At 37.9% G+C, this 23,395-nt stretch overlaps 1 protein-coding gene across 2 annotated transcripts; it reads right to left on the bottom strand.

Annotated features, from left to right (window-relative positions):
• Positions 1–1,051: 1,051 nt before the first annotated feature.
• Positions 1,052–22,564, bottom strand: PSMA6 (proteasome 20S subunit alpha 6). Of its 2 annotated transcripts, none has more exons than XM_024762079.1 (7): positions 22,398–22,564; positions 8,645–8,739; positions 8,104–8,185; positions 7,219–7,374; positions 4,721–4,899; positions 3,353–3,447; positions 1,052–1,277 (listed from the first exon to the last, which is right to left on the bottom strand). In XM_024762079.1, exons 1-7 carry the CDS (start codon positions 22,471–22,473, stop codon positions 1,220–1,222), a joined length of 741 nt encoding a protein of 246 aa, XP_024617847.1. In that variant the 5' UTR covers positions 22,474–22,564; the 3' UTR covers positions 1,052–1,219. The 2 variants fall into 2 exon arrangements, with proteins under 2 accessions (XP_024617847.1, XP_024617848.1); XM_024762080.1 differs by lacking the exon at positions 22,398–22,564 and adding an exon at positions 22,140–22,280.
• Positions 22,565–23,395: the final 831 nt, after the last annotated feature.

The following is a 23,395-nucleotide window of genomic DNA, read 5'->3' on the forward strand; positions in this document are numbered from 1 at the left end:
TTGCTAGTCTCTCACCACTTCATGCAGAGCCCCCTTTCAAAATGAGAGCAGCACCTTTACAGAGCCTAGTGGATTTGGATGGGTAAGCCCAGGGCAGCAGCCCCTGAATCGGAACACTGCTTCCCTTTTAGGACACTTTACAACTCATGACTCAGCTCTGAAGAGGATGTGGTCGGTGAAGTTTCCTGCTTCTAGTGGTCCCAAGTTCACATGGCCTCCCCTTTTGCGGGCCTGGTGGCTGCAGAAACAAGGGCAGCGGACTCCAGGGACTGGTATTAAACCAGCAGCCATGCTCACCTGCATGAGGTAACACCAACAGCACCAGTCTCACCCAGTGCAAATGAAATGTATTGGCCTTAGACATTCCAAAATTTCTGGATCCTCTATAACTATTAGTGGCTGAGGTCACCAGGGAACTACTCTGGGAAGTTTAAAACCTTAATTCCACACATTAAAAAAAAAAGATTATTCAGAATGTAGTTTGCTCTTCTTTTTCCCCTAATGTTGTTTATGGTGGTATCTCTACTTTACTATAGGCCAATTCCTTAAAGTCTGCTTTAAATAGTTAATCTCAAGGCAGCATAGAAAATATACATATTCTACAACTTTTCTAACCCTGTTTTTTCCCAAAGGTAACTTCAATTTCTGCTCTTAAAAATATTCATTCTTATTAAGCATAGATTAAATGTGTATCTCAACTACTGAAAATCAATAATGCTAATCATTTTACTATAGTTAAAACCTCCAATGCAACTTGGAGTCCAGGTTCAGGAATGAATGAAGAATTGTAAAATAAAGGCCTTGCCTCACATGCCCACTTACTATAGTCAGAGCAAGTTTTGAAACCAGAGTTTTAGTTTGCAATTTATTAATTATGCCATATAGCTATAGTTTAAATTTCTGGCTAGTAAGTTCCTTAAGCCAAAGAAACTTGGATCTCTCAACAAAATGAATAAAGCTACAATGTGAAGATGGTGAAAATTTATTTAACTGTCTGCATGTACCAAAGACTTAATAGTTAAAATTGGAGGTAAAAAAAGACAGGATGCGATTATTTTCCAAAAGCACTGTTTTTATTTATACAGAGTCCTAACCACTTCAGTGGCAGGAGGAGTGGGAGAGGTTCCTTTTTCAATTCAGGGGCCCCCATAATGTTGGTCTGTTGTTACGAAACACACAGGCAAGTGGCGTCATGGATTTGGTAAACTAACTACAATGTTTAGTCTCTCTCTGCTAGAGCAACAAGGTGAGCATCAATCTCTGCTTCTGTAAGAATCCTGGAAGGCAAAGGGAAAAAAACCCCACAACTATTTACTTTTTGAAAACTTTTTATTATGCAAAATTCAAAAAACACAGAAAAGTAGGATAGTAATGAACTCCTGTGTACCTATCACCCAATTTCAACAATTATCAATTTATAGCTAATCTTTTAAAAATCAATACACCCACCACTCATCCCTTCAGATTATTCTGAAGGAATTCCCAGACATCATATCAACTTCATCTATACACACTAATGTTTAACTCTTTGACATCAGATCTAGAATTAGGTCTTTTGAAAGAAAAACCCTTTTGGTTGCAATTATGATAGCAAATATTTAAATTAAATATTAAACTATACATAAAGTATTCCATTTTAGCTCCTATGTCAAAATGCTTTTATACCTACTATAACTCAAGTTTATATCAGCCAAGAGACAAGAAGTCACTCCATGTTGAACATGTTATTTTCTAAATGATGTTTGCCCCAAAGAAATAAAAACTGCTTGGCAATCTTTAATGTGACCCATTACTGGTGAACTTTTTTTTTTTTTTTTTTTGCGGTACGCAGGCCTCTCTCACTGTTGTGGCCTCTCCCGTTGCAGAGGACAGGCTCCGGATGCACAGGCTCCGGAGGCACAAGCTCAGCGGCCATGGCTCACGGACCCAGCCGCTCTGCGGCATGCGGGATCCTCCCGGACCGGGGCACAAACCCGTGTCCCCTGCATTAGCAGGCGGACTCTCAACCACCACGCCACCAGGGAAGCCCTACTGGTGAACTTTTAAAAGTGAAATTTGTCAAAGTGACATTTTTGAGTGCAAACTGGGGCAATGTAAGTAGTTTATACAGTTGTGTATATTTATGTTATACATTCTAGTTATTATTTAAGTATACTTACCATCACAGAATTTATAAATGATACAAGAGTTTTTCTGAAGACATACGATCTTTGGTTTCTTACTTATTTAACTTACTTATTTAAAGATTTTAAAGGTTATAGGAGGGTCTCAGAATAGAAAACAAGAACTATTTGTAGATCCTTTAGAGAGATTGCTCCTGCTGGAATTTTACTGCTTTAAGAAAATAAATTTTAAAAAAAGGCAACCTTTTCTATGGGGGACAGAAGGGAATTTATTTCTGTTTTTTAAAAAAATTCTATAAATTTTTATTAAATCTTTCATGTTTATATCACTTGCCTACAGGCAACAAAAAGAATAAATTAGAAAAGAAAAATGTACTAACATAACTCTTCAAGGTCTGGTTAAGCTTAGTTTACTACCTTTTTTTTCCCCACCCCTAACAATGACAATTGTGTCTTTATAACTGTGACCTAAGAGTAAATACACACAGTAGTCAACATGCGTTCCAGCAGGTTCCCTGAATCTGTGGATTTAACTGAAGCATTTTTTACTATTCATGAGAGTATCCAGGTTCATGGTAAAAGTCAATCACCACACAGCGTTGCTGGGAGGATTAAGTGAACTGATATATGTTAAGCATCCAGTATAGATTTGACTCATGGAAGCTGTGAAGTTGATTTGTGGGAGTTAGTCACTTAGTGAGTAAGAACAGACAAGGATCCAGCATCTGCAATTCAATTAGCTGTATGCAAAATTCAGGGGTTTCAAAGATACCCAAATAGGGTCTGAGGTACATCAGTATTTCATACTGCTCTTCAAAGCTCCACTTAAATAACCACTAAATAATAAAAGCTCCATCTGAAAACTACTAGTTTGGGAGCTGAATTTCTATTGGCCTTAAGCTAAAAAACACACACAAACACTTATGCTCAGTTTACTTCTCAGATAAAGGAGGTTATTTTACATCACCTCCGGTATTAGATATAAAATAAATGAAATGAGAAGAAAAGCAGTTTATGTCTGTCTTAAGGAGACACCCAGTAAGTTTTAAAACAGATTTCTCAGGTGCTGAAAAAAAAAAAAAAAAAAAAAAAAAAACTAACTCTACTTCAAAAAAAATTCTTTCCTCAAGTTACAGGACAAATGAACCAACACACCTCCACCTTTCTAGACTAGAATTTATCACTTGGCAAACTTCTTTAAGTACCTGGCCGACAATAAAATAACTCACCTGAATTTAGGATTTTCAACTGTAACTACTCCAACTTCTATTTCTGAAGGTTTGAAATCAATTGATAGAACAGTAGACAGGCATGTAATTGCAGTCTGAAAAAAAGTATCAACATTAAAATAATATAGTATTTTTCAGAGATTCCAAGATTTTTCTCATTCCAAACTTACTCAAGTCATGAGAACCACAAGCTATTCATTTTTGCTCCATGTTTGAGGTGATGTAGTTCTACAGCCACACAGATTGCTTAATTCTAACATGTTGCCTGCCAATGACAAGAAACTTGTTTATACCAAGTCGACTATAAACTAAAGGGCTCCAACAACAAAAATAGGGTGATTTACACAAAACAGTCTGTTTGCCTGGTGATCACTACATGCCAAGCAATGCTTATTAGCACTTGGAGTGAGATGGGGAGAGGATAAAGATGAATGATAGTCTTCTTTCAAGGAATTTAAAGTAATAACAATTTAAGAATGTTTTAAGTGGCTTTGTACCCGATGTGATTAATTACTTATGTAACTATGAATTGCAATTAAAAAAAAAGAAAAAACCTTTAAGAAACATTTGAACAGTGCCTCCCAGATGAGAACTAGCTTATTTCCTGTTAGTGTATGATAATACTGCCAACCAAACACAAAGGTATTAGATGGTAATTCTTCCTTTCTTTTTTATCAGAATCATGTTGTTAGTCTTTAGAATTGCTGTATCCCTGACCCTCTTTTCCACAATCCACTAAAATTCTGTTTTTAACTTCTTGGCAGTAAATAAGAAACTTCTTTAGTCTAAGGTTACTAAATATTTGTGTAAGAATTTTGTCTTGTCCTGTCAATTTAAAACTTCCCAATCATAATGAACAATCCCCTCAAGATCCCTGCATAAAAGAGCTCTACTTCTGTGTCCCAGATATAATTTCTCTGCCAAGTCATCCTGCGAGCATATTCTTTTACTGTGAAGATGTCTGCTTCCTTGAAAATTTGGTGTGTGGCTGCTTTTCCTTTAGGACCATAAGAGCAGCATTACTGACTCAACTTTTTCACTTCTGCTTCCAGTTAGCGTAAGCCTAATTTGAATCACAACCATGCAGGTCTTTGGACCTGGTCTTGACTCCTATTCTTAGTTATAGTTTCCCATTTTATATGTGTTTTGTTGAAAGCAGTTTCAAATACATTATGAAATGAGATGGGGAATTAGATGAATAAAAGCAGTCCTCACTGTTCCCATGTGACATCGATTTTACTATTAACCTGACAAATTTGGATATCATGACATAACCCAGGAATAGCCTATACAGATTGTCAATTCTGCAATGATCCTCATTATTCTATATAGCATAAAAAAAAGGTCAGTTCCTTTCGGCTAACTTACTTCCACTGTCTGTTCAAATGTCCAATCAAATTTCTTCTTCACTTTTTTTTCAAGGAAGCTGGTTGACTCGGTTTGTTTAACTCCTGCTGCAGTGGCTTTAAACCCACAGTAGTAACCTGCGGGATCACACTTGTACACCTGAGGGCCTTGTTCTTCATCTATACCAATTAAAATCATACCTAAACAGAAAGAAAGACCCTCATTAAATATCTTATGCCAAAGAAAGACCCTCATTAAATATCTTATGCCTTTATACAACAAGATTTCTTCTCTCTTGGTATTGCCACATAGCTGTTGTTAATCATTACTCTGGCAGTCTATTTTAAGTTTTTTTTTTTTTTTTCCTGAGAACAGTTTTAATGTGTGACAGTAAATGCTCAATAAATGTGGAAATTAAATGATGTTACAGAAAAGGCAACTCATGAAAGCAAAGAAAATCAGATTAGCCAATTCCACCATTCTTTTAAAAATATTTTTTAAAGGATGTGTTTTGTTTTAAGAAAATTAATAAAACACAGGTTATCACCACAGATAAATAAGGTAACAAATTTCTATTATCCAAAAGGTTTTATCATGGATTTTTTTAAAGGTTTTAATGATCACAAATGTAATTTACAATTTTCTAATCCTTGCTATTACCCAAAGCATGTTCCTTTGAACCCTAATCCCTCAAGACGTTAACTGGTCAAATAAATTTGGAAAATATACTTTTCACATACTTCTTTTAGAAAAAATAATATACAAAAGCATATTAAATGTTCTAAAATCTTCTGCTGTAGGTTGACCTACTTTAGCTCAGTAGTTCTTCAGTTTATTTGACCAAGAAATACTTTTTCTTGTATAATTATGTTATTATAATGACATACAATTAAAATAAACAACCACCACCAAACTTCTTTCTACTCAGCAGAGCAGGTAACAAAGTATTTAAAGAATGGCTTAACCCCATTTGAACCTTTTTTATATAGTGTCTTCTTATAAGATTTGGTATTATTCAATGACTCTATTCACATTTATAGATGTTTTATAGAGTCTAGTAATGAGGAATTTTGAAGCTTATTTTATTGATAAACACTATGACAGTGATCAGCTATCCATTTTATTCTAATGTTATGTTACCCTGTAATTTTCTTTACATTTTATACTTGAGCTGTGATACAAAGTACAAGGGCACCACCAGAGAGATCCACTTACTTCTCTGGGGGGGAAAAAAAGAAACACTTCTTTACTTCAGGGTCTTGCAAAATGAGCAGGTTTAACAGATAATGAAATGAAGGGCAATCAAGGCAAAAGGAACATGCACAAAGGCACATGAAAGGTCAGGGCACACCCAAGGAATGACAAAAGATCCATGTATTACAGGAGCTTCAGGCGAAAGAGAAATGCAGAGCTTCAGGTCCAAGAGGCAACTTGGGAGTAAACTGTAAGGGGCCTTGCACATCGTATTAACAACAAAACAACAAAATTTGATTTTAGAATGATAACTCATGTAGGAATATGGAACAGACTAGGAAAGATAAGGAGGAAGAAAGGCAGTAAATTAGGTGGCAGAGGCAAAAGACAATGAAAAAGTGACAGAGGAGATGGAAGGGACATATTCTAATGTAAAGCTTGATGACTAAACAGATGACCAGGGAAGGTGAGATGGGGGTAGAACAGAAGTTGAGGATGAGAGTAGGAAAAGAGCAATGATTTCAAGTTTGAAGTATCTGTGGGACATGAAGGAAGAGACTGGGCTAAAGCTAATGAGGGAGTGACTGGCATACAGGTAGTAAACGAAGCCATCAAAGTGGATGAGATCACCCAAAAGAACAAAGAGGAGAGAAGGACCAAGGAGAGAAACCAGATGAGCAACAACATTTAAGGGACCGGTAGAAGAGGATAAGCTAAGGAAACTGAGGAGAAGAGTATCATTGAAGAAATCAAGGGAGAATTTTTAAGTGACAGGTCAAAAATAGGGTCAGATGCTAAAGAAAAAGCATTACACTGACTGCTTTAATTCTCATAAGTGAATTACACAATGTCAGAAACAAACATGTTGAATTTTTCAGGCTAATTTATTACATTAAATCTCAGATCAGTAAAGCTTATTCCTCTCCCAATAAAATTTTACTTGTTTTTTAAAGAAGAAATTTATTCTAAATATATGAATCACAGGCATATATGTGTGAGCCTGATTCTTTAGGGTGGTCCAAAGAAACAACTACATTGTTAAGATGCCTAATTTAAGCATTTCCATCGAACCAGTAATCTAGAATTGCAGTAGAACCTCCATTACAAAAGCCTAATAGCATCTAAAGTTTAAAGGTAGTGCCTAAAATACTGTTGTGAAACCTATCCTTCCATCACTGATTTATTATAAAGATTTCCTCACCTTTTATAACTTCCAAACCACATGTTCCAAACCCAAGTGTTACTGAAATAACTTTCTTTATGCATGTTTGCTAAAAAAAAATCATAATTCATCAATTATTAGGGAGACTTCTTTGCATACTTACAACAACCAAGAGGCCTCATTTCAGCATTCTGTGTGTAGACCTGAGAAATATCAGCAATTCTTTTACACAGCATGTCCACAGGAATCTCGTAACCATACTTGTATTTCCAATTAGCTGCTTCATAGCGTGCCCTCTGTACCTGGGATCTGCTGTCAGCTTAGAGCATAAAAAACAAAGGTTTACTTCTTTAGAAGGAAAGAATGAACCTCAATTCAGATAATTTTCCCAATATATACATATATCTGCATTATGACTTAAGGAAAACAGAAGTGGTCCACTATGGCTTTTTCTCCCACCAACGTATAATGAATGACTCAGCAATAAGTACGTGACAAAAAAGGAAAAAAGTTTAAAAAATGAAGTTCTATATCCAGCACTGCACTTTTATGCTGAGCCCTTCATCAGCTGTCAAAATAGTTTCTAAAAGTGTCTAATAACTCCCCAAAGACCAGGTTTTAAGGATAGAAAATAATGTTTCTCTTGATCTTTTTTTTGTGGGCTTGAATTTTCCCTTGATTTCAGAAAATAAAAACCCAATGTTATTTTTATAATTCTCACCTACTTCTAACCAGTGTCACTATCACCAGGTTTGAGATATACTGACTTATGTCCCCTTAAATTACTAACCATATCTGAAATAAATCATCTATGAGAGGGGCCTCAGCTCAGTTTCCCTGACTGTAGCATAGAGGTCTAATTCTATTATACTTATGGTTTCAAAAAAGCTCACAATACTCTGAAGATATTGATACTAGCCTTGGAAGACTGCAAATCTACTCATATCACCTGAAAATCAGACACTAAAGGAAGCCTTTTAAAATTAATACAAAACTCAAAAATAATCTGAAGAAAATAACAAATCTAAGTAGGTATTAAGTCAATCACCTGTCATTCCTGTCATCACGCAGCCGATGTTTTCGGTTATCTTGAATAAGTGAGTCACCGTGCTGGAATCCAATAATTTGTCCTAATGAACAAAATAAATCAAGATAATTTTAAAAATCACAGGTCTCTGTGTAGTGACAAAAAAACATTATGGAATGATAACAATGAACTATATAATAAATGTCTTCTGCTCATTTTACAGTTAAAACCAATAAAAAATGGGGGCAGGGGCACAACTCTGTTTTCCTTTTTCAGATGATATGTTTCCTGTGGGCAAGAATTATAGCTCACCAAAGTGTGTTTTGAGGTCCCTGAAGACAAAAGACCTAGAAATCCCACTGTGTTTATAATCATACCACAAAGTTCAACTTGTCAATTCTGTCTACTCAGTTAAATTGTCAATTCTTCTTGGATGAGACAGGAAAGCAGGGTCAAAGTAAAAACAATGTTAACATATATAATAATATACCCTTGTACAAACTCATGAAACATTCTTGCATTATATTCTGCAACAATTGGCTATCTTGGCAGTACTACTTACAGGTACTTTCTTCTGTGTGACAATTACTGCACAGTCTTTCCCTCTGACAGCTACTGATGTAAGGCCACCCTGGTTAATAGCCTTAAAAGCATATTCTGGAAAATAGAACAATTTTTTTTAAGAGGTGAAATAAATGATCATAGATTCATACAACGGAATAATAAATAGTTATTAAAAATAAAGAGCTTTATGAACTAACATGGAATGCCATCCAATACATGCAAAGTCAAAATAATAATGATAATAATAAATCGTAATTAAACCAACTCCACTTCTTTCCATTTTGATCATTTTCATCAGGTACAAATACCAAATTTCCAATAAACATTTAATTAAGTTTTATTATATCAAATCATTATCAATTACGTTTTATCAGTTAAAAAGTTTGTTTTGTAGCCATTATTTCTACCAAGTCTGGTTTCCCTGGGTCAAATTTAGTTGATCTAAATTTTCTCAAGATTTACTATTTCTGTTAACTTTTGGTCAATAACTAATTGACTGTATGCAGTTTTAACTGCTGTTAGATTACTTTGCCTTTTCTTCCCCCCCTACCAAATTGAAATTTTCTGGATGTTATTTGCAATTTTCATGTTACCTACACTATAGGATTCTTTAGTTTATCTATAACAAACTTCAGTTTGTGCACTTCTCTAGCTGCTGTCAAATCACTCCCATGTTAAAACAGCTGAATTGAAGTGGTTTATAAAAACAAACTACTATGGCACCATGTTGTTTAGCTGATAATGACTGCCTGTGGAGAGTAGAATTACAGATGAGACTATCCCTTTCTATGTTGTATATTTCTGTAATATTTAAACTTAATATAAACATATATTTTGTAATTTGTAAAATTAATATATATTAATAACAAAAATTAATATATGCTCACTGTAGAAAATATAAAGGATAATGTAAAAGAAAAAAATTACTCACTACTCCAATTGTTATCTACATTTGATGTATAATAGATGCTTTTACTCTGTGCACCAGGTCTGAGGCCTGGTCTTATTTGGTTCAAAAAGCCACTGGTGATGAAGATCATCTGAGGAAGATACTACCTATGACACCAACGAATTTCCTTTAATAGGAGCTGTGATAAAAATCCTTTGTCAAATATTTCTAAGTGGCCACATATTGAAGAGAACAAAAGAGTAAAAAGACTCTAGAAAAATCACCTCAAAGAAAATCCTCAGATCTAACTTACATTTAACTAGCTAATTACAACAGCTTGTTTTTACCATCCCATTACACCACAAACAACTTCTAAAATATAATGTTTCATAATGCTTCTCAGTTCTGTTTCTCATATGGTCAATAAAGCCTCTACCAGATCAACCCTCCACAGGTAAACAATAAACTCTAGACAAAACTACCCAAAGACACCAGAAAGAGGCCCAAAGAGGCAGATTTCAAAGAGGGAGGCAACGCTTGGAGATGGCAATGGACTGGGGTGAGCTCCCCATTTTCATGACAAGCTTGCATGCAGGTCCCAGTCAGGGGTAAACACCCACAGAAAACTCCGTCCTTTTGGCCTGAAGAGCTAGGGAACAGCTTGGGGGAGTAACCACAGCTGCTGGAAAATGAGGAAGAGAAAGGAGAGAGCCAGAGAGGGAGAGCCCCAACTTCTATGTTGCCCAAATCTCTAGCTGATGCCATAACCACACACACACAAGACAGACTCCAAGCAGCCTAGCTAGGATAAAAGAATTGAGATTTAAGCTGCCACCCAAATTAACCGCCTGCTAGAACAAATTAATGCTCTTCGGAGGAATATAACAGAATCCAGTCTTCACAACCTAACATTCACAAATGCCCAGGATATAATCCAGAATTACTCAACATACCAAAAAAGAAACCAAACCAAACATAGTTAAACATGATCTACTTAGAAGAAACCAACCCTGAGATGACCCAGATGTTGTATTAGCAGGTAAAGTTATTAAAACTATGTTCAATGACATAATGAAAAATATTCAAGATGAAATAAGAAATCTCAGTAAATTACAAAAGAACCAAATAGAAATTACAGAACTGAAAAATACAATATCTGAAATTAAAAAATTCACCAAGTGAACTTAACTGCAGAATGGAGATATATGAAAATGAATCAAACTATCCCTCTTTTTTTTGGCCGTGCTGCATGGCATGCAGGATCTTAGTTCCCAGACCAGGGACTGAACCTGAGCCCCCTGTAGTGGAAGCACAGAGTCCTAACCACTGGACCACCAGGGAATTCCCTATCCAATTTTAAACAAGAGAAAACAGATTTAACAAACAAGTCTGTGGGTCAACATCAAAAGGTATAATGTGTGTAACTGGAGTCCCATACGGACAGGAAAGCACGAGACCCCCCCCCCCCAAAAAATCTTTAGAAATAATGGCTAAAATGCTCCAAATTTGGCAAAAGACATAAAATTTCATACTGAAGAACCAGCAAACTCCAAGCAGGATAAATACAAAGAAAACCACACCTGTGCGCTCATTATAGACAAATTCCTGAAAACCAAAGCAGAGAAAATTTTGAAAAACAGAGAAAAAGAACAGATTATACACAAGAGAACAATGATTTGAATTCCATGATTGCACCTGAAGACAGTGGAACATCCTGAACGTGTGGAAAGAAAAATCATCAATTCAGAATTCTATATCCAACAAAAACATCCTTCAAGAATGAAAGTTAAATAAAGATACTTTCAGACTTGCAACAATAACGCTAAAAGAAGTTCTTCGGGCTGAAGGAAAATGATACGAAAGAAAACTCCAATCTTTAGAAATGAGGAACATCAAAAAATGGTAAATATCTGGATAAATATAAAAGACTATTTTATTCTCTTTAATTCTTTAAAACTACCTAACAAGGGCTTCCCTGGTGGCGCAGTGGTTAAGAATCCACCTGCCAATGCAGGAGACATGGGTTCAAGCCCTGGTCGGGGAAGATCCCACATGCTGCGGAGCAACTAAGCCCATGCACCACAACTACTGAGCCCGTATGCCACAACTACTGAAGCCCATGTGCCTAGAGCCCATGCTCTGCAACAAGAGAAACCACCGCAATGAGAAGCCCACACACTGCAATGAAGAGTAGCCCCCACTTGCCCCAACTAGAGAAAAGCCCTCGTGCAGTAATGAAGACCCAACACAGCAAAAAATAAATAAATAAATAGATTTTATTTATATATATATATACTTAACAAAAGTTACATTTGTGGAGTTTATGAAATATGTACATGTATTACTTATAAAAAAGAAAGGGAGTAAATGGACTTTCAATGTTTCAAGGCTTGCACATTTTATGTGAAATGAGAAATATTAACTCTAAGACTGGGAGAAGTTAAGCATGTATATATAATCCTTAGAACAACACTAAAGGATGCTAAGAAGTAGCCAAAAGGCTAATAGATTAAAATGAAATTCTAAAAACTGTTCAAATAATTGAAAAGGTGGCAAGGGAGGAGGTACTGGGGAACAAATAAACAAACAAACAAAACAAAGACAAACAGAAATAAATAAAATAGTAAATTTAAGTCTAACCATGTCAACAACTGCATTAAATGCTAATGGATGAGGGGACTTCCCTGGTGGCGCAGTGGTTTAAGAATCTGCCTGCCAATGCAGGGGACACGGGTTCAAGCCCTGGTCCGGGAAGATCCCACATGCCGTGGAGCAACTAAGCCCGTGCGCCACAACTACTGAGCCCACATGCCACAACTACTGAAGCCCATGCGCCTAGAGTCCATGCTCCGCCACAAGAAAAGCCACCACAATGAGAAGCCTGTACACCGCAACAACGAATAGTCCCCACTCGCCCTAACTAGAGAAAGCCCACGCGCAGCAACAAAGACCCAACGCAGTCATTAAATAAATAAATAAACAAATAAATGCTAATGGATGAAATACTCCAATTAAAAGAAACTGACAGATGTAGAGAACAAATGTATGGACACCAAGCGGGAAAAGCGGAGGTGGGGAGTGGTGGTGGTGGGATGAATTGGGAGATTGGGATTGACATACATACACTATTATGTATAAAATAGATAACTAATAAGAACCTGCTGTATAAAAAATAAATGAATACATAAAATTCAAATAAAAAAATTTTAAGATTAAAAAAAGCAGAAACTGTCAGAATGGATAGAAAAGCAAGACTCAAATATATGCTGCCTACTGGAGAAACACTTTAATAAATGGATGAAAAACTGTATACCACATAAAAGTAAGCATCAGAAAGTTGGAGGGACTATATTAATATCAGATAAAGTAGACTTCAAGACAAAGAGTATTATCAGAAATAAAGAGGAACGTTTCAAAATGAGAGAAGAATCAATTCATAAGAAGACATAACACTAATAAATGTATACACACCTTTTAAGACTACTTCAAAATACATGAAAGGAAGATTGACCAAATTAAAAAAAGAAATGGACAATCACACCCAGTTAAAGATTTTAACACTGCCACTCAGCAACCGCTAGAAACAAACACCAAAAAAGTAAACATACATGATATGAACTACACCATCAACCACCCTGACCTAGGTGGTATCTGTAGAATACTATTGGCAATAACTGAAAAATATACAGGCACATGGTATTAACAGTACATGGTACATTTACCAAGACAGACCATATGTTAGGCCATAAAACAAGTCTCAATTTTTAAAGTGCTGAAATCCCTATACTTAGGGAGAATTTGAAAATTTAAAACCACACTTCTAAATAATCCATGCATCAAAGAAGTAATCACCAGGGACATTTTAAAATATTTTGAACTGAATGGTAATAAAAATGTATCAAAACTTGTAGGATGCAGCTAAAAGTATTCAGAAGGAATTCTACTGTTATGGTGGACAGACCCTAAGGTGGCCTCCCATCCACAATACCTGCCTCCTGGTGTTCACATCTCTGTGTAATCCCCTCCCCTGAGTGTGGGCAAGATCTCTTAACTTCCTTCTAACAAACTAAATATGGCAAAGGTGATGGGAGGGCACTCTACTGATTACATTATATAGACTCCACCTTGCTAGCAGACTCAACTCTTGAGATTCTTCCTGCTGGCTTGATAAGTAGCTATGGGGCAAGAACCACCGGTGGCCTCTGGTGAACAGCCAGAAGGTAGTTGGGGCCCTCAGTCCTACACTGCAAGCCTAAGTTTCCACTTTAAGAAGCTAGAAAAGGGCAAAGTAAACCCAGATTAGAAGAAAAGAAATAATAAAGATCAGAAATCAATGAAATAGACAAAAAAGAGAACATGAGCAAACTCAAAAATTGATTCTTTGAACAAAAAACAATAAACCAACAGGACTTCCCTGGCAGTCCAGTGGTAAGACTCTGCATTCCCAATGCAGGGGGCATGGGTTCAATCCCTGGTCAGGGAACTAAAATCTCACGTACCGCGAGGTGCGGCCAAACCAAAAACCAACAAAATTATAAGCCTTTTGGTATGTTGAAAAACGGTCCCCAAATGATATCCATGTCCTAATCCCTGGAACCTGCAAATACTACCATAGATAGCTTAAAAAAAAAAAAAAAAAAAGAGAAATCTTTGCACATGTGATTAAGTTAATTTTGAGATGGGGAGATTATCCTGGTGGGCCCTAAATGCATTCCTATTAAGAGACAGAGGGAAACTTTATACACACAGAGGAGAAGGTGCTATGAAGAGGGAGCAGACAGATTTGAAAATGCTGGTCTTGAAGATCAGAGTGATGCAGCCGCAAGCCAAGAAATGCTGGCAGCCTCTTGAAGTGGACGAGACAAGGAATGCATTCTTCCCTAGAGCCTCCAGAGAGAGCATGGCCCTGCTCGACAGCTAGATGTTGGTCCGGTGATACAGATTTCAGACTTCACGCCTCCAGAACTGTGAGAGAATAAATTCTGTTGTGTTAAGCCTCCAAGTTTGTGGTGATTTGTTACAGCAGCCACAGGAAACTCATACAAACCTCTAGCCAGACTAAGAAAATAAGAGAATACAAATGACCAGTTACCAGGAATAAAAGAAGAGTTACCACTATACATATTATAGAGATAAAGAAACATTAGGGATAATCACTTCTATACAGATATATATCTGGGTCACCATTCTTGATCTCACCTGATTTCAGTTCCACATTTTCAACTCCTTGCTGTGTTATTACCTGATTGTTCAGAACACAATTCTGGCCTAAAAGTATTCCATCTATGGCTATACAGGGCTATTAGTTTGCACTTTTTACCATCTCTCCTCTTACACTGTACTTTTTGCTTAGAGACCTTGACCCTTCCCACACCCATGTCTGCTGCTTCAGGTCCTCTCTGGACTACCCTATCACTCTTACTTCCACCTAGCCAATGCCTGCCCTTCCCCTCAAGCCTCTTCCATTTCCCATGGACACTTTCTCTGATTGTCCTAGAAGGGACTCTTCAACCCCTTCTCTGAATTCCCATAGTATTTCCTATCTCACCAGTAATTCTAGCATTTTCAAATGTGTATTTCCCCCTCCACCACCAAAATGGATAGTCAAAGAAAGCAGGAACCAAGGAACTTTAAAATTACACTTGCAACCAGTAGACACTAAGTCAAAGGTTGGCCATGGACCCAATCCAGCTTACTCAAACTGGTTTAGAATACACAGTTTTCTAGAAAGATTTTAATTAACTAAAAGTCTGATAAAATAAAATCAGGGTTTAGTTTTTCTTAGAAAAAAAATTCTGGTATCTTTGGACCCTCATTCCCACATAGCAACTGTCCTGCAGAGGAAAAATCATCTAGGGCTGGAATGTGTTTTGCAGTTTTTCACAGTTCCCATCACTCCTCCTCCTATCTCACCAGCCGGTTTCACTCATGTGCATTACTTATCTGGTCTGCTTAAATAATGCAAAAGATAAAAGGCCACAAAAGAAAGAGCTACAGCCCTCAGCATATAATAAAATTTTGTCCTACAAAAAAAAATTTTTTTACACATAGAAAATGTTTCTCAATAGACAATGTGCCTATGAATTAGCCAGGATTCGTTAAAGGAGTCCTAGTCCTCTCTCCCTGTCTATATAGAGTAGTGCTGTCCAGCAGAACTTTCTGTGATGATGGCAGTGTTCTACATTTGCACTGTCCAATATAATAGCCATTAGCCACATGTGGCTACTGAGCACTTGAAATATGGCTAGTGCAATGAAGAAACTGAATTTTTAATTTAATTTAAAGTTCTTAGTTAAGAATATCATTCCTGGGACTTCCCTGGTGGCGCAGTGGTTAATCCACCTGCCAATGCAGGGGACACAGGTTCGAGCCCTGCTCCGGGAAGATCACATGTGCCGCAGAGCAACTAAGCCCGTGCGTCACAACTGCTGAGCCTACGTTCTGAAGCCCGTGAACCACAACTACTGAGCCTGCATGCTGCAACTACCGAAGCCCACGTGGCCGAGAGCCTGTGCTCCGCAACAAGAGAAGCCACCGCACCGAGTAGCCCGCGCACTGCAACAAAGACCCAACACAGCCAAATAAATAAATAAATAAATAAACAAACAAAAAAAGAATATCATTCCTGGACTTCCCTGGCGGCCAGTGGTTGAGACTCCATACTTCCACCGCAGGGGGCACAGGTTCCATCCCTGGCGGGGAACTAGGATCCCACATGCCGTGTTGTGCGGCCAATATATATATATAAAATTCCTGCTCTTCATCTCCTACTTTCCAGTCTCCTTCACTGCTTCCATCTCTTCAGCTGACTCCTTAAATACTGGTATCCCCCAGAATTCTATCATTTCTCCCCATCACTAGATGATTTTATCCTATATAATCACCACTAACTATGTCATCTTTAGCTCTGAACCCACATTTGCAAATACCTATTTCTCCCACAGGCATGTCTGAAATTAAACTCCTCTTCTCTATAAACCTCCTTTTTTTATAGTCCTTATCTCAAATTACTAACCACTCAAGTTTTCAAGCTGGGTACCATTTCTGACTCTTCACTTCTGTCTCATCAGAGAAATGTCCACTCGTATCTAGGATTTGCTTTAAAATAGTCCAGCAGAGATGGGAAAAGTATATGGGAAAACAAGATTGATAAAATGCTGACAACCGCTGAAGCTGGATTATGGATACATGTGGGTCATTGTATTATTCTACCTACTTTGGTTTGAAATTTTCCACAATAAAATTTTTAAAAATAAAACTCAAGGGATTCCCTGGTGGCACAGTGGCTGAGAGTCCGCCTGCCAATGCAGGGGACATGGGTTCGTTCCCCGGTCCGGGAAGATCCCACATGCCGCGGAGCGGCCGGGCCCGTGAGCCATGGCCACTGAGCCTGCGCATCCGGAGCCTGTGCTCCGCAATGGGAGAGGCCACCGCAGTGAGAGGCCCGTGTACCACAAAAAAAATAAAAATAAAAAAATAAAACTCAAGAATCTCCCCTTCTCCAGCCTTTCTCTCTCAATACCTTAGTTCACTCATTAGGGCTTATATGGATTACTGAACAAGCCTCTCCAAAGTGGTCTTCCTGTCATCTTTCCCTTTCTACTCTAGTTCTACACTCAACTCTTCTATTTTATTTAATAATTTTGTCGTTCTTCAAGATTTCTGCCGGCTATGTCCAAAACATGTGGGACAAAGTCCAAACCCTAGCATGGCATCCAAATCTCTTCAAAATTTTGCTACCATCTACTCTTCCAGTTATCACTGTCTGCTCCAACCACACTGACTGACCAATACACTGGTCTCCCCGAATTTCCTTATCTAATCTCCATGTAGATCAATTTATATTCTCTGAGGAAACGTTCCTGGCTCTCCCTGTGAGTGTCACTTCCAAAAGTACTCTTTTTTGCACAGATTTTTTAGTACTTACCATGGTGCACTGCACTGTAATTTTCAATAAAATTTTGTGTAAATGAATCCCCATTATAACACTACCACCAGCATAAAATAAATAAGCTACAAAAACACATATTGTACAGCACAAGGAATATAGCCAATATTTTATAGTAACTATAAATGGGGTATAAACTTTAAAAATTGTGAATTACCATTCTGTACACCTGAAACTTATATGATATTGTTCGCCAACTATACCTCAATAAAAAATTTTTTTTAATTAAAAAAATTTAAATAATACCACCATAAAATATGTAAGTTACAATAATTTCCACAAAAATGCAAACTGCCAAGTAAAGAATCTAGAGACAATAACTAAAAGATATCTTCTAAAGAACACTGGGAGAGTAAAAAGTAATGTCACAGTTTATAGCAGAGGTGAGCATGAAGCCCAATTAAGAGAAAATAGTTCATAGGCAGCATTTAAAAGGCATGTTTAGTTTTTAAAAGTCAGAATTCACATGTCTGAAATAATAATTAAACACTTTATCTCCATTACTAAAGATCTGTGTTTTTGGATAAAATTTCAGAAACTTACAAAACTAGCAAGCACTATTATGTTAATCTCAGCAATCTGTTATTGAATGTCCAAGATTATGCAGGAAAATGATAGCCCATTTCTCATTTTTTAAATGGGAAAAACTATAATGAATTTATTATTTTAAATGGGAAAGATTATAATGGATTTAAGTTACATATTAAATTTCTTAATTAGTAACTTAAATACATAGTAAATTACCTATTATATATGTATTAGATTGAACCACACGAAAGAGCTATTTTTATAGGTAAAAACCAGTCAAACACCAGCAGTTTCACAAGGTTTAACCTAACAACAAACAGGTTAGAATGAAAACTGCTTCCTTGATTACAAATAAAATGGTTAATAAAGTTGTTTGTATATAGAGACCTCTTTTCCACAGTAATCTCTCACACACTCTGCTTCCTCCTCTACAATCTTCCTCAACACTTTCCCAACTTTTCCAGGACTCATTCGTATAACACTAGGAAAAAACAGGGGCTAAATAAAAGGTACTGTGACAAAATGTTCAGGACAAGCACACAATGCCCGACAATGGCTCACAGTATGAGCTGCTCAGTGTGATGCTAGCGACAACAGCGATGTACGTCCCATTTATGGACGCTCATTTCAAAGCATCTACAGGTGATTCTGAAATTCTGCTAATTATAGGAATGTAACTCAAGATTTATCCCACCCATAATTTTGTCTAAAATGCTGTACTGAGATGGAAACTAAATTTTTGGTGCTCAGTATGATGTAGGGTATACGGAAATAGAAACAGAAATGTTGTATACATGAAACTTAATGTTATAAGCCAATGTTACCCCAATAAAACACAAATCTAAAATTTTAAAAAAAAAAAAAGAGAGAATGCAGCCCTAATGACACCTTAATTTTCAGCCTATGTGACCCTAAGCCTACCAGACATCTAACTTACAAGACTGGGAAAAAAATAAATAGACATTTTAAAACAAACAAAAACCTGTACTGAATTTTGGAAAATATGCTTTTTTCCCATATAAACATGGGCTGGAAAAATAATGTATGGTCCATACATTCTTCAAAGTTTGGTTATCAAAAAAATAAGAGATGTTCTACTGGGGAAAGGCAGGTATTCTGCAGGATATGTCTACATTCAATTTGCTGCACGACTAGAAACTTTTTGTTAAGATTTTTTGAAACTGCCATTCTGTCTTTCCCTAACCTTGTAACTTAAGCAGGAAGTGTGTCTCATTTCACAGTGCCTCCAAATATTACACTCCTGAAAATGGTGATGTTCAAGCAGATGGGGTCATTAGAAATCTTGGTGTTTGTGTGTGTGTCGGGGGGGGATGATATGAGGTTGAAAACATAGCAGTGTTTGATCCCATTATTTTTGTGTAGTTTTAATATGTATGTATTTATGAATATATATACACGTATGTATACATATACACATTTAATTTCAAATCAGATTCAAAAGGTCATGAGGGTTGAGAAACACTACTTTAAAACAAGAATTTTTTTTTTAACAGCAAAAGAAGCAAACAGTAAGTGCTCCTCAATCCATTTGTGAAACTCCTGATTCCATTTTTATCAGCCACTTGTTTCTTCCTGACAGCATCCCTCACAGAAACATTTTACTGAGCACTTACTATGTGACAGACACTCAGTACTTTACATCTATTAGCTCATTAAATCCTTAGAGACCTATAAGGTAAGTGGAATTATTATCTCTATTTTACATATGTATAAAGTTTTCCTAGTTGGTGTGGAGCAAGGACTCCCCAGGAATCCTGGCTTCAGTACACAGTACCACTTCCAGATTAGAAAACTGTCCTCTCCAGTCTGTCTCTACCAGGCCATTTCTTTCCTTTCCTTATCAGCATGCTCCCTTCTTAGAAGCAACCAAGCAGTGCTCACTTTCATCTGGGAGGCAAATTCAAGTGACTGCTCCTACCTCCCTTGCTAGGCATATCCAGCAAAAGACCTGCAAGCAGAAGAGAGGCCTGAAAGTAGTCAGGCTTATGGGCCTTCGTTTCCCCACTGATAAGTGCTCTGTATATAGCGCTACAGTTTTTCTACACACACACACACACACACACACACACACACACACACACACACACCCTACCCCTAGAATACATTCTTTGAGAGAAAATTTTCAAGGCAATCTTTCTCTCTACTCCTTGGGAACAAACACTGCCAACAGTTTGTTTATGATTATAGTTAGCATTGTAACTTTAAATTTATACCTCTATTTTTTAAAATTTATCAACGTTAGACTACATTTATCTTTTGAACCCCAACTATGAAAGATGAGGAGCATACTCTCCTTTCCATTAATCTTTCCATTCGCTTGTCATCTCTCCATTTTTCTTATATTATTTTTCCACTGTTATGGTTAACAATTTGCACTTTATAATTCTTATACATTTTGTCTTTGGCAGATTCTAAAGTTTATAAACTAATAAACAGTACTTACAACATTATGACAATGTATATATATTTCACTAGAGAATCAAGCATGGACAATGAAAGAAGAAAATACAGCTACTAATTTAATAGACCAAAAATAAGCCAAAGAATCAAACAAAAAATAACATTTACTGGGGACTTAATACTGTGCTAAGCACTCTACATGTATCATTTTATTAAATCCTCAAAACAACCATATAAGGAAGGAATTATTAGGCCAACTTTGCAAACAGAAACTAAGGCTAAAGTTATATCACTTGCCCAGGTGAGCTAGTATGGAGGAGAGCAGGAATTTGAATCCAGGTATGGCTCTAGGGCCTGAACTCTTCACCACTACACTGCTTGCTCCTACTAACTATTCTTTCACTTTCCTTTTCCTAGCAATGTCTAATTAGTGCCCTGCATAGCAGAGGGAGTGTGTTACACAAGACAGAGCTTAAAATTATTCTGTCTAGATATTTAACTTGTTTTGAACTACATGTTCTATTCTGAATCTTTTAAAACCATTAAAATGACACTATATTCAGCCTCTCTACTCACCAAATCTGGGAAGCGTTAAAGCCTATGCTTTATGGCTAGATTTCACAATATAGTATACAAAAGCAAAGTGTAGGTCTAAGTGACTTTTCCTGTTTGCATATTAAAAACCATGAAATAGAACATTCAAAGCATAGTCTAATATAGAAAAAAAATCTTTAAAACTCAGGAATTAAACTTTAAAAATGAAACTTCCTTGAAGATACAGTTATCATCTCTCTGTTCTATCTTAGGTCATATTTTTCAATTGGGGATGAGTTAAGGGGTTACTGAATTAACCAATATGATGTTGTTTCTTGCTACATTATATCCAGTATGGAGCCATATAGTAGCCTGCTTTCATTCCAAGTTATCTTTATTTCTAAAATTTACAGGTGAAGAGAACCTCATTTATAGGCCAACTCTCTCCTTATGATTTCCAAGCACAGACGATTTTATCACTGTCCTCGCCAAGGCACTGAGGTACTAAATTCACTCAAAAATGAAACCATCACCGGCCAGTTGTAAATCAGGTTCTCCTGATACTGAATTCTCCAGGGCAAGGGGTTAAGGGTCCGGGGTTATAATCATTACCTAAACCCTGACACCTTTTCGATCCAACAAAATATATTACTATACTGAATAACTGTAACTACTTTAGGGTTAATTTCCGTTGAAGCTGTTCAGGAAACAGCTAGTTCACCATACATCATCTACAATTCAGAACCAGCTTTTAAACTATAGTAGCATTCAAACAGATGTGGGTTAAGAGAAGTGCTAGTTTCAAGAGCAGCTCTAGAACTGACAGCCACTCATCCCGTCCACCAGTTTTTCAAAGATATCCTGAACTCTGTAGGTATTTGTAATTTGGCGCTTATTTTTCTTTTTATCCGTTTGTTTACGTATCTGTCACTCCCTTTAAGCTGTGAGTTTCAGTATAGGTGAGGGTGTGACATCTTTGCATCCCCCAGGACCAACACAGCGTCTGGCACACAGAAGGCTCTGAATGCCTACGCGGCATTAACCACAGGACCAGGAAGTCCATGCTTCAAACAAAGGAAAACGGAGGGGGGACGTTTTAATTGGAAGGTCAAGGAACCAATTACCCATTAGAGGATTACAGACGTTGGGCCCACTCACGTCAAACAGCCCTACCTTCCTCAACGCTTTACAGTATCCAGGCAGTGCGGCCGCTTGCCCTGGAGAGCCCGAGGCCTTCAGCCTTCGGGCTCCCATCTCTGCCTGCAGATATCGGTGGGAACATCACGGGACTCGACCTGGCCTCGGCCCTCCTCCCGTCCCAGCTCCGGCCATGCTTCAGCCCGGGACTAAACTCCGGCCGCGGCTTCCTGCTCTAGGCCGTACCATGACAGAGCAATTCGAGTGGGCCAAAGGCAAACCCGGTTCACTCACCTACTTGGTAGAGCCGGCCCTCGGGGGAAAAAATGGTAATGTGGCGGTCAAAACCAGCGCTGGAGCCACGGGACATGGTGCGCCACTACTCCAAGCACAATCCTGGGGCCCCGTAGCTCCCGCACCAGGTGTACAAGCCCCTCCGGAAGTTGCAGCGACTGCTTCCGGGGCACTGGCGGGCTTCATCCGTTCTTGCGCCCCGAAGTCACGATTCTAGCGTCAGTTCCCGCGCGCCTGAGAACTCCAAGGCCCCGCCCCTGGTGGAGGGTGGGGAGAGCGGACCAAAGGCTTTGGATGTGCGTATGCGCCAGCCCCGTGTGTGGGCGGCTTTAAAATGGTTGGAGGAGTAAGTTCTCGTCGAGGCGGTTTATAGAGCTTTCATCTAGAGAATGAATTGACTATAGCAAGAAAAAGCTTTCCGGGGCCAGGAGTAGTGAGTTTCCTGTCTGTGGGATCGCGTATTTAACAAGTCTCTCGTTAGTTTTGGCACCTGTATATCCAGCCTGGCTCTGGCTTGCTGGCGTTCTTCTAACCTCTTTACCCAGCCACTTTGCTTCCTGCTACTAGAAGGAGAAGTAAATGGATTGCAGCTGCTCCCGCAGCAGCCGTTAATTTCAGGTACAGAAGGGAGCGGGTTCTGCTAGCCACTCCAGAGCAGAGTTTTCTGGCCAGGCAAGATCTTCCTTTGGCCAACAGCCCCCGACAGTTTTGTCTTAAAAGTGGAACTGGGGTTGAAATATAGGTATAATACAGGAATCAGTAGCCTTGATTGATAATGAACAAGAACCGAAGGGAAAGGCTCATAGCAGGCCGGCGTTAGATGAACCAATGAGAATAATTCCCAATCAGGCGAGGTAGCTCCGGAGAACAGCAGGTGGCTTTCGGAAATGTAAAATGTGCCTATTTGGACCTACCTCAAGGCACGCTCCTATTTAGTGAATATAAAATGCAAAACAGATATTAAGCTAGTGTCGCCCGCCCCCTCTGCCCAGTAGTTT

This window comes from Neophocaena asiaeorientalis, unplaced genomic scaffold (genome assembly GCF_003031525.2).
Source record: "Neophocaena asiaeorientalis asiaeorientalis breed wild unplaced genomic scaffold, Neophocaena_asiaeorientalis_V1.1 scaffold190, whole genome shotgun sequence".
Taxonomy (NCBI): domain Eukaryota; kingdom Metazoa; phylum Chordata; class Mammalia; order Artiodactyla; family Phocoenidae; genus Neophocaena; species Neophocaena asiaeorientalis.

Bases quoted from the DNA above. Each gene is read 5' to 3' on its own strand.
- PSMA6 (XM_024762079.1), bottom strand. From the start codon at position 22,473: ATGTCCCGTGGCTCCAGCGCTGGTTTTGACCGCCACATTACCATTTTT. The intron at 8,186-8,644 runs GTAAGTAGTACT...TTTGTTCATTAG, and splicing joins TCACACAGAAGAAAGTACCT to GACAAATTATTGGATTCCAG. The intron at 1,278-3,352 runs GTGAGTTATTTT...TTTGCCTTCCAG, and splicing joins GTTGAAAATCCTAAATTCAG to GATTCTTACAGAAGCAGAGA.